Consider the following 12,110-nt stretch of genomic DNA (forward strand, 5'->3'; position numbering starts at 1 on the left):
TTTATAGTTTATGCTCGAAAGTTTTATAGAGTAAATACCTGGGAGTGGACTTATTGGGTAAATGTGTCTTATGTACATTTTGAAATGTGAAAAATCTTAAATCTAACATTAAAAATTCAAAAGATATCACAAACCCACTCAGGTTATGTGAATTTACCTCCCGAGAATGGAGAGCAGCTCTCCCCCCAAGCCTTGTCCACATGCATGTCTTTCCCTGCTGAGCAACAGGCATACTTCCATGCTAGTGCCTCTTGTCTATCGCCTACTGCCCTTTGCTGACTTTTCTACTTGGTTCTTTTTCTCCACCTCATTGACTTTTAGGAGCTCTTTATATAGGACTAGTTGCCCTGCACATGAATCCATGCGTCAGTAGCTCTTTGCGGGGCCTGGCTGCTCTGTGTCTGCTGCCCAGAGACCCATCCGCGGCTGGGCGCAGAACACTTGCCTCGTCGCCATGGCGATGAAGCAAGCCTTCTGCCAGGCTGCTCATGCTGCCCACTCTCAGTGGCCATCCCTGGGGAGTGGGGGAACTCTGGCAGGGCTGAGAGGACTGGGTGCCACCATCTTGTGGCTATGGACACCGCCATTTTTGTGACGGAGTGACAGTAAATTTGCTTATTACCCTTTTATTAGATAGGATGAACATTAGGCCTTAGTCATATATGCTGCAGTTATCTTCTCCAGTTGTCTTTAAACTTTTCCATACACTGCTTTTACTTTGGAAAAATTTCAAGTTAATCTGCAACTACTTACACACTTCTTTTCCTTTAGGGGTGAGAGGGGGGAGTGTCCAAGACCTGTCTTCTTTGGTAGGCACAGTATTTTTATTTATTTATTTAAAAATGTGAATGCCTTTAGCTAAGGAATACACAGGAACCCACAATGTCAGCGCTAACTCATAAATGGGTTACTTCATATTTTAAAAGTTTTCTGCCTGACCCCTTAAGACAGATTATATAGGTGTACTAATAAGTGTAGGTATATGTGTGTGTGTGTGTGTGTGTGTGTGTATGTGTGTGTACACGTGTGTGTGTCTGTGTGTATAGTAATTACTCTAGGACTTTCATGGTGTCATTATACAGTTAAATTTGGGATCCATCTACAATTTATTTTTGGTGGCGTGAACGGTACCACCCAGAACTGGGGTGACCTTTTCTGAGTTCCTGGTGGTAGCCAGAGAGGGAGGCAGCAATGCCTGCTTACAGGGTTAAAAACAAACAAACAAACAAACCATAAATCCTCCCTTTTTTATCCCTTAATATAAACAATGCAAATGCAAAGACCATATCCATATTCCCATCAGCCAAAATAACTATCTTTTGTTTTTTAACTGCAGTGCATTTCCTGCAGGCATTCTTCCTCTTAGTATTAGGTTTTTGCTTTAGAAACTTGTTTTAATTCTGTTTTGTTTAACATGTGACAGCATTTACAAATACGAACATTTACAACTGGACTCCCTGCTGGGCGGCTGGCTTCCCAGCTGAGCTTGTTAAAAGTAATGAACCAGCAGCCCCAGCGGGTGGGCCCTGGGGAACTGGACTTTTCACAAGTTCCAGGGCGGGTCTGGGACATGGCCTGCTCCGACCGGCTCCCCGCCCCGCCATACCTGTGATGGTCTGGGTCTCCGAGGTGATGGTCCGGGTGGTGGTCTGCGTCTGGGTGGCGGGCACCGTCTCCTCGGACACGAACTGGACGGTGCTGGGCGCCGCCCCGGCCGTGCCGGTCAGCTGGCAGCCGCTCTGCTTGTGCGCTACGAAGGCGTCCAAGTTGTTGAACTGCTGCTTGCAGATGCCGCAGATGTGGATGTCGGGGGTCAGCTCCACCAGCACCGCCGTGCCCCCAGGAACTCCATGGGACAAAGGGAAAGGAGCAGATTAACCCCAGACAGTTTGACATTACAGTGCAAACCAAATCCAGGTAGGAAAGTGGGGCACGGTGGCTGGCATGGCTAGTTGCCGGCTCACTGTCCATTCTACTTCCCTCTTCTTCCTTACAAACAGACTTCCGATTCTGGCCTAGCAGGAAGGTACCCAGACCCAAGTGATGGCTTATAACACGTTTCTGTCCTTAGGGGCGCTCGTGGCATTTCACAGGAGAACGTTCTTTATGTGCATGTCTGCCTGCACTTGGAAAAACCAGCAGCCATCTACCAGCCCAGCTAAAGAATGGGCGTACCTCTTTCCCCCACAAGGATTAAAAAAAGATAATCAAGAAAAAGGATGGTTGTACTTCCCAGTCATGAAAACTAATCCCTTGCCCTAGCTGGTTTGGATGGATCAGTGGATAGAGGCCTGCGGACTAAGGGTCCCAGGTTGGATTCTGGTTGAGCACACATGCTTGGGGTGCAGGCTTGATCCCCATTAGGGGGCTGTGCAGGAGGCAGCTGATCGATGGCTCTCTTTCATCATTGATGTTTCCATCTCTTTCCCTCTCCCTCTCTGAAATCGATATATATATTGTTATATATGTGTATATATAATATATATTATATATATGTGTGTGTGTGTGTGTGTGTGTGTATACCCTCCACATTTCTAAATCCTGTCTATCTGCCTGGACTGCAGGTGTGATAACAGGGCGTGTGCAGCCATACTGTAACTCAGGAAAATACTAAGGTGCCTGCAGATGCTGTACTTACTTCACTGATCTCCTGAACCACCAATTCCAGGCTTCTCCTTAGGCTAGTGCAGACCAGTTCTGTTACTTATGGCCAAAATTCATCCCTAACTGACACTGTCTATGTAAATGCTCATTGAATAAAGAAACACCACTAGTTAATAAGTCTAACATGAGATCCTTAATTTCTATTTTAAAAAACTTGTCTTCTCATAAGGAAACTCATGTTTATAACAGAAGATTTAGAAGAGAAGCAGCATGTGTTCCACGAACATTACAAAAGATTTTTTCCATTCACCTTCAATTAAACATTGTTTAAGATCATAATGTATTGTAAAATTAACCTTTCCCCCACATAAGACCGCATAAGCATTGTGCGATGTATCTGTAAAAACAATTATGTAATAATACATTCAGATTATTTCATGTTACCCACACTTCATAAATTTCAGTAATTACTACTAGGTCTTTATATTATTTCTAACTTTTCCCATGCCTAAATTATATGAGACCTATTTTGCACATATATGGCTGGCATCCATGTATCAACTTTCTGAAAAAATTCCAAGACAATACATTATGTTCAATTTTCCCCAGATCTAAGGAAGACAAGAAATCTTAGTGTGGAAAGGCGATGTGGTTGGCGGGCTGAGGAGCGTGCTGAGGCTGGGCGTGGCCATGCTTTACCAGCCATCTTGCACTTAAGTACTTTGAAGCCAATGGATGGGAGGAAGGAAGGCTTTCCTTCAAAACCTCCGCACTACTGCTGAGGTGCTGGGGGCGGGGGTGGGAGAACTAACTGGAAACAAGGGACCAAGAAATGAAGGGACCTGCTTCAGGGCCATTCCGATGGAGCAGGGCTGACGCCCAGGATGGAGGGGGAGAAGTTTCTGCTTCACAGCCTGGTTCCCAGGCCTCAATGAGATGGTGCTTGTGAAAGGCCAGCGCAGGGGTCCCCAGCCCCCGCATGCCTCCCGGCTGGGTTATCTCAGGCACCCACTGAAAATCTGGAGAAGCCACACCTGCCTTTGCAGTGAGAATGGACTGAGGTCAAATAATAATAATAATAATAATAATAATAATAATAATAATAAAACAACTCTGAGCACGGCTCATGCTCACCACCAACAAAAAGAATGTATTTCTCTTTGCAAAGTTCCCCAAATCTGTTTCAGCATCAGAATGACCTGGGGGAGGTGGGCTGGGAGTTCACCCTGGACACACCTGGGTCCCACTCCCAGAGGAGTCGTAAAGAAGGTGGGGTGAAGGGGCGTTGGAGTCGAGGAAAATCCGTGCTTTTCACAAATTATGCAAATTACAAACCCAAAGTCTCCCAAACTGTTAACGGGAACAGCTAACAGGCTAAGCGCTTACTATCGATAAGTGCCAGGTGTCTGCAAACCCCTGTGCCAGGCGTTCTCAAACTTTGCATATGCTCCCGAATCTCCCAGGGAAAGGGCGGTCTCTCCCCTCAAACCCCCCATTATCCCCCTGGCAGCCCAGCACGGACCAGACGGGTGGGGCCCCGAGAGCTTCAGTTTTTTAAAACAAGCGCCGCGCTCCCAGGTGGCCGGCGCGTGGTCCCCGGACCGCACTTGGGGAGACAATGCTCCGGGCGGGACCAGGGACCGCCTGTCTCACAAGGAAAATAAACATGAACCCCAAACTCCGAGGAGCCACGACGGCTCCATTCCGCATTCAAATCCCCGCCTCTGATGGGGACCAGGCTTTGCCATAAGGCGGCGGCAAGCCCCGCCGGCCAGACCTCGTGGGACCCTCCGACCCCCACACTTCCCAGGGTCTGGGGCCCCGGAGGCAGAAGTTTAACCACCGGCGTCGCAGCGGTTACCCCGAATCTCCCAAACTCCACCGGGGGGGGGGAGGAGGAGGAGGAATGGAGGGGAGCACGGTCCGGGGAATGCCCCAAGGGGGTGGCGATTGTCTGGACGGCATGCCCTCCCCTACCGTCCCCTTCCGAGGGGTCTGGGAACCGGAGGGCGCCCCCCGCCTGGCGCCGCGCGGGGAGCCAGCACCCCAAACCCACCCCGGCGCCCCCCGCCCGGCGCGCCCGCCGCGGTCCCCGGGAGCAGGCGCGGCGGCGTCACCCCGATTTCGGGGCCCCGGGCCTGGCGGCTGCGCGCGGACGGGCCGGGCCCGGGCCCCGGAGCGCGCACGGCGCCGCCGGGAGGCACTTACTCTGCACGGAGCCCGGGAAGCTCTCGCCCTCGCCGGCCGCGTTCATGGCCGCACACGGGGGGTCCCGGCCGGCGATGGGGCGGGGGGCACGGGGCTACATGGTGGAGGGCTTTTCCTTTATTTTTCCACCCCCCCCCCCGCCTTCCTCCCCCCACTCCGGGGCGGGAGGACGGATGTGCGGCGAGCGCCACTTCCGCTGCCTAGAGGGCGCTCGGCCGGCCCAGCTGCAAAGCGGCTCCCGGGCGCCGCGCGCCGGCCCCGGCCCCCGGCCCCGGATCGCGGGGTCCCCGGGGGCCCAGGCGGCGCCCCGCGTCCCGGAGGGGAGGGCGGACCCGGGCGGGAGGGCTGTGCCCATTCCCGCAGCCCTGCGGTCCGGGCCGATGGACGCGTCTGGCCTCCCCGGCCCGGGCGCCTCTGCACCTGCCGCCCTGGGCGCCGGGGCCCCGAGGTGGCGGCCGCGCACCCCCGGGATGGGGGGCCGGGTGGCGGAGAGGCCGCCTCGGGCTGCGGTGCTGGGTGGGCGCTGCGGGGGGCCCGGGAGCCAGCGCGGCTGAGGTCAGCGCGCAGCTAACGGGGCGCCGGTGGGAACCGGTGAGATAGGGGGCCGGGATCACGTGGAGAGACTGACACGGGGGAAGGGGGGCGAACTCTGACAGCCCCTCCTCCCCCCGCCGCCCCAGAGGCCTGCTTGCGGACCTTCCGGGCGGGCACAGCCCCCGAGAGGGCTGGTCAGAGCAGTCTGCGGGGCCCGCTCCAGAGTTTCTGACTCAGGAGGGCCGGGATGAGGCCTGGGAACGAGCATTTCTCAATTCCCAGGGAAAGTCCCTGCTTAGAGAGACCATCCCTGGCTTGTCCAGTCTCACACTGCGGCCCTCTTCCCCCCACCCACCGCCTTGTCTCCCTTCCTCTGCTTTAGCATTTTTTTAAAAAGACTTTATTTTAAATATATATATATATATATATATATATATATATATATATATATATATATATATATATATAATTGACTTTTTACAGAGAGGAAAGGAGAGGGAGAGAGAGTTAGAAACATTGATGAGAAACATCGATCAGCTGCCTCCTGCACACGCCCTACTGGGGATGTGCCTGCAACCAAGGTACATGCCCCCCGACTGGAACCGACCCTGGGACCCTTGAGTCTGCAGGCTGACGCTCTATCCACTGAGCCAAACTAGTTAGGGCTGGCTTTCTTATTAGAACTCGTTATATCTAACTTTATACTATCTGGGAGTCTGTGTATCCATATCCATCTATGTGTCTGACAGATCATAATTTATTTATGTATTACATTTCCCCTTCCCCCTGACATTCAATAAGTCCCCTTGAAGGTGGGATTTTTTTTTTTTCTTTTTTAGAAATCTCTGCTTCACTGATATATCTGTCCGCCACAACTTGGCCGAGAGCCTGGCACAGAACAGGCACTGGGTAAATAATGTTGTGACTAATGGAATTGCCTCTATGCTTCCTTTAAGGATGTACCCCTTCCCCTAGGGCAGTGGTCGGCAAACTGTGGCTGGGGAGCCACATTTGGCTCTTTAGCCCCTTGAGTGTGGCTCTTCCACAAAGTACCATGGCCTGGGCGAGTCTATTTTGAAGAAATGGCTCTAAAAGAAGTTTAAGTTTAAAAAACTTGGCTCTCAAAAGAAATTTCAATATTTGTACTGTTGATATTTGGCTCTGTTGACTAATGAGTTTGCCCACCACTGCCCTAGAGACTCTTTGTTTATAAGTCTTTGCAGTGTGCCAGGCGCTGTGCTAGACCTCGGAGGTGCAGGGGTGATCCAAAAAGAGAGCTTTGCGAGTGGCTAGCACTGCTCATCACATCAGCAGGGTTCTTGCTTGACAGTGATGAGGTCTCAGAAGACATAAGACAAGGACGTGCTGGTGGCTGTGGGAATGGTCAAGGAAGGCCTCTCTGAGCAGGTACTACTTGAGTGGGGATGGAGGACAGCAGAGCAAGAGCCCTGAGGCAGGGATGAGCTAGGTGTGGATTGGCTGTTGTCCTCCAGCCCAGCTTCCTGCCGGCCAGTCCTCTCCTGCTGTGCCCAGGCCCCTACCACAGCCTCCCAGCTGTTGTTCAAACACCAGCTCTCCCTGCCCCTGAGGCCCTCTCTCTGCTTTGCCCTGGTCTTTGCAGGACTAACTTCTTTCTGCCAGTCAGGGCCAAACGGAATGTCCCTTCCCAGGGAGGCTTTCCTGTATCTTATGGAAAGCACCTGCCCTGTGGGACTCTACCAGGCCACCTTCCTTTTTAAAAAAATATATTTTATTGATTTTTTACAGAGAGGAAGAGAGAGGGATAGAGAGTTAGAAACATCCATCAGCTGCCTCTTGCACATCCCCTACTGGGAATGTGCCTGCAACCAATGTACATGCCCTTGACTGGAATCGAACCTGGAACCCTTCAGTCCGCAGGCCAACACTCTATCCATTGAGCCAAACCAGTTTCGGCAGGCCACCTTCCTTATACCTGTCCCTAGGGAACACGACTAAAAATGTGTGCTGCAAAGGACAATATTTGTTTCTCATTGCTTATATGTATACTAGAAGCCCAGGGCACGTATTCGTGCACATTGAAAGGAAATTCATTAGAAGAAATATTTTAGGGTCAAAATGGGGAGGGACCAAGGGAGGGCTCTAGGACATGTCCAGCCCAGTTCCCATTGGCCAGACCCCAGCAGCAAGCTAACCTACTGGTTGGAGTGTCTACCCCCTGGTGGTCAGTGTGTGTCACAGTGACTGGTCGAACAGTCGGACACTTAGCATATCAGGCTTTCATATATACAGATATGTGAGTGTGTGTGTGTGTTGTCCTCATGTATTTTATAAAATTATGACTAAAACTTACATGCTGTTTTTAAATCTTTGGGGATATATATTATGACCAATACGTAGTCCAGGTTGCTAATTTCTTTTCTTTTCCCCCCCCTTTTTTTTTTGCATAAGCCTGAATATCCATTTGCTAGGTCGTTGCCCTTGTGCTCTATGTATAAGAATTTATTAAAAATTTCAAGCTGGCTAACTTTTATTTTTTATATTATTGATTTCAGAGAAGAAAGCAGAGGGAGAGAGATATAGAAACACCATTGATGAGAGCGATTCATTGATAGGCTGCCTCCCGCACGCCCCACAACCCAGGCATGTACCATCAAACTGTGACCTCCTGGTTCATAGGTTGACACTCAGCCACTGAGCCATGCTGGCCGGGCCGCTAACTTCTTTATGGAGATGTCAACTAGACTGCCTACTTCTGAGCTTCACAAGAAATGCATGTTTATCTTGTGTCAGGTTCTGTTATTTGTGTGTATTGTTTCTTTCACATGCAACTGAATAAAGCCTAATCAAACGCAACACGATGCATACTGCTTCATAACAGCTTTGATTCTGAAGCGTTTTCACAGTTTGGTTGGTGGGTTAGGAGGGCCTGTGTAGAAATTAATGTGCAGACACACCGACCCCACTCGTGGAGACTGCTTCGGAGGGTCTGCTGTGAAGTCTGGTACACGTGACAAGCTCCCCGGGTGAACCTGGGCACTCGATACTTGCAAACCTCCCCTTCCCACTCTTGTCATAGTTGCATGATATTTCATTCTAAGGTTGCATCGTGATTCATTTTGGGTGCTATTGGGTGCCAGTTGTTTTTTGGGTGTAGGTAACATATCTGCAGTGGCTTTGTTATCGGTCGGTGTGAGCATGTGTCCACGCCAGCCATTCCGAGCAGAGCTGCAGGATCCGATGTTCCAACACCAGAGGGAAGGGCGTTTTCCTCCTCCCCCCCCTTCAGATCGCTCTTCCAATGCGGGTTCCTTCCAGAATGACTTGCTCAGGGAGGATGACATTTCTTACAAAGCTAATAGCCTTTGTTTGACTAGAATGTGCATGGTTTATTCTGTTATCCAGTTTTTTACCTCTTCCCATTTAATAGATGAAATACAGTTTAGAAATGGCAACCTTCCTTTGAGGTTCAGATATATGGGCAATCCTACCCCATGTTCGAAATCTAGAATGTAAAATAAATTTAAATCTGTTGCCAATGCTTAAAAGATGATAGATCTCTCATAAAAATCGGGATTTGGAAAGTTTTTTTTTTTAAGTGTAAATCTGGCAAAATTTGGAAAGTTTTTTTTTAAGTGTAAATCTGGCAAATCTGAGCATGGGTTATCTTGTAGTGACACGTGGCTGTGTGGAGTCTGGTCTCTCCTGTTTGCCCCCTCCTGCCTACACTTCTTTAAATATACTTCTATTGATCTCAGAGAGGAAGAGATAGGGAGAGAGAGAAAGAGAGAGAGAGAGGAGAGAGAGAGAGAGAGAGAGAGAGAGAGAGAGAGAGAGAGAGAGAGAGAGAGAAGAGAGAAGCATAAATGAGAATCACCGATTGGCTGCATCCTGCATGCCCCTTACTAGGGATCAAGCCAGAAACCCGGGCATGTGCCCCTGACTAAAATCGAATCCCTGACCCTTCACTCCGCAGTCAGACACTCTATCCACTGAGCCATACCAGCCAGGGCCTCCCTACACTTCTGACATAAGCCTGAATATCCGTTTGCTAGGTCACTGCCCATGTATTTGAATTTGTTCAAAATTTCCCACGTGTTTCTAATAGAAGACGGGAGTTATCCTTGCCTATGGTTTAAACTTTTCTTTCGACTGAAAATCTCTACCAAGGAATTACCAGCATCATGTGTGCGATGTCATTCAATGCCTGAAAAGCAGAGAGGCGACGCTTCCCACTATTTTAAGGATGCAGAACATGAGTGTCACAAGCGTTAAATAAATTCCCTCCCGTCAAAAGGCCAGGGAGGACTAGCTCAGTGAAGCATCTTTGAGGACAAGTAGCAGAAACGGTACAGGCGTCCTCAAACTTTTTAAAGTGGGGCCCAGATCACGGTCCCTCAGCTGGAGGGCCAGACTATATGAACTACTAATTCCTACTGTAACACCTCGGCTGCGCTCACTGCCCAAAAAACCTGGCGGGCCTAATCAGACTCCTCTGCGGGCCGCATGTGGCCCGCGGGCCGTAGTTTGAAGACCCCCTGGAACAGAGATTGGCCTGGCGTTCCAAAAAAATCAACCTGTTAGAATTATTTCCCTGCCTAAATAATTCCTGGAAGGAGATTTCCATACACTTTCTTAAATCATTAAGAGAATATACAGTTTTTCTTCTGCTAATATTAATCTGAAGAGTAATGAGATCACAGTCACTGGATTAACTGTCATATGTTCTGTGAGCAGAGATATCCTTCTCTTAACAAAATAGTTCATAATTGCAGGTGATCAAAATTTGGTCCCCAGCAAACATAACAGGTGTAGTTTTCTATAGCAATCATGCATAGTCCACTAAAATCTAAGTTCTCAGGACAGGAGCTTTTATTTCCTTGTGTTATACATCAACCCTGTGACGTGCCCGGATGGATGCATGCATGTATTAATATATGTGGATGGATGGATGGGTAGACAGATAGATGGTATCAAGGTTCCTTTGGAAGATCACTATTAAAGCAAATCTTTGACTATTATGGAAATGCATGTTTCCCTTTTTAGTAAACATGCAGAGAATGTGATATGATGACAGAATCTAGAAAAATTATAGATCCCATTTAAATTGGTAACTGGTATTCAAATATTTTTTATTGTATGCTTTTATTTATTTTAATAAAATAATTGATTCCCTCCCCCATCCCTTCCCAGCCTGGGCAAGCCCCCTCCACTCCAGTGTCTGTGTCCATGTTAATGCTAATATGCATGCATGTAAGTCCTTTGGTTGCTCTCGAACTCCCCCCCCCCCATACCATTTGTCTCTAGATCGATCTATTCATCAAATTATGTTGATCATTATATCCCACATATGTGTGAGATCATGTGATATTTAACTTTCTCTGACTGACTTATTCACTTAGCATGCATAATGCTCTCCAGTTCCATCGATGCTGTTGCAAATGGTAAACGTTCCTTTTTTTTTTTTTTTTTTTTAAACCACAGTGTAGTATTCTATTGTGTAGATGTACCACAGTTTTCTAATACACTCATCTGCTGATGGGCACTTAGGCTGTTTCCAAATCTTAGCCATGGTGAATTGTGCTGCTGTGAACATAGGGGTGTATATATCCTTTCTAATCCATTTTTCTACTTTCTTGGAATATAGTCCTAACAAGTAGGATTACTGGGTCAAATAGGAGTTCCATTTTTAACTTTTTGAGGAAACTCCATACTGTTCTCCACACCAGTCTGCATTCCCACCAGCAGTGCACGAGGGTTCCTTTTTCTTATGCCTTCCTTATTTTTCTAGACAACGACGGGCTAATTCAGGGCTTTGCAGTCTCAAAAGCACTTGTTTCAACAAATCCAAAAATTCTCCGAAGTACTTCAGAAAAGTGTGGCCCAGGATTTCAGCTGCATATTGAACGAAGCTGGTGGGAGGGCTGTGAGGCCGCTGCCCTCGGACCCGTTCCTCGCTCCCAGGCTCAGCACCGCACATGGCAGCTCCTGTGTGTGTGTCCAGGAGGCTGGGGCTTCTGGCTTCCTGTTGGGCTTGGCTAATGGGTGGAAGAGAGAAGCCAGAGTATTTCTTGCCCTCCCTCCCTGTTTTGGCGACAGTGGCTGCAACCAACCTCTCTATGGCCCAGGTCCCAGAGGGGTGCCCTTTGGCCTCAGGCTCCGCCATGTGGCTCTGGTTCCTCAGTTCTGAAAAGCCACCTCCTTTCCTGTTTCCCAGCCTCCTCCCTGGGTGGAAGCGGTAGAGCTTCCCACTGTTAGTCTCTCGGCTGCCTAACTTTCCCATGTGGCTTTCCAGCTCTTTCACCACCTGTGCATCCTCTTCCTGCATTAAATGCACCTAAGTCCTCAGGGCTGCCTCTCTGTCCTGGTTGGGCCCTGGCTGACAGCTGGAGGAAGGTTTGTGGAGCTTCTGAGGTGTGCCCTCCTTTTCTGGACGCTGCAGGTGGTTCTTATCCGGAGAGTGCCTGAGCGTCTCCCGGAGAACGTGCTGCTGGGGCGGATGGTGGCAGGGCGTGCGGTCCAGGCACGCAGCACAGAGACACGCAGCACAGAGACACGCCTGGGTGACTCCAGCGGGCACTCCTCACTTCACCCCTGGAAACTGAGCTGAAATCTTGGGAAGGGACGAGGGAAAAATTTGTCCCAAAACGGACCCACCAGCCATATTTACCAACTGCCTGCAATCCTGACATAAACAGACAAGCTAAGGAAGACTCGTGTGAAAGTTAACATAAGTGCTGAGACCCTCTGTAACAGGACGTGAGCAGACTCAGCCTGCTGGGCAC

At 49.4% G+C, this 12,110-nt stretch overlaps 1 protein-coding gene across 2 annotated transcripts in view; it reads right to left on the bottom strand.

Moving 5' to 3' along the window:
• The window catches only part of ZFP64 (ZFP64 zinc finger protein), a 69,704-nt gene extending 64,458 nt beyond the window's left edge, over positions 1 to 5,246 (bottom strand). The window contains exons 1-2 of one of the 2 annotated variants that reach the window (XM_036418468.2): positions 4,813 to 4,995; positions 1,607 to 1,846 (exon numbers count right to left, since the gene is read on the bottom strand). In XM_036418468.2, coding sequence (XP_036274361.1) covers positions 1,607 to 1,846; positions 4,813 to 4,858 — 286 coding nt within the window. In that variant the 5' untranslated portion in view covers positions 4,859 to 4,995. Of the gene's footprint in view, positions 1 to 1,606; positions 1,847 to 4,812 lie in introns of both variants that reach the window. The other variant, XM_036418466.2, reaches the window with a different exon arrangement.
• Positions 5,247 to 12,110: the final 6,864 nt, after the last annotated feature.

This window comes from Pipistrellus kuhlii, unplaced genomic scaffold (genome assembly GCF_014108245.1).
Source record: "Pipistrellus kuhlii isolate mPipKuh1 unplaced genomic scaffold, mPipKuh1.p scaffold_m20_p_6, whole genome shotgun sequence".
Taxonomy (NCBI): Eukaryota; Metazoa; Chordata; class Mammalia; order Chiroptera; family Vespertilionidae; genus Pipistrellus; species Pipistrellus kuhlii.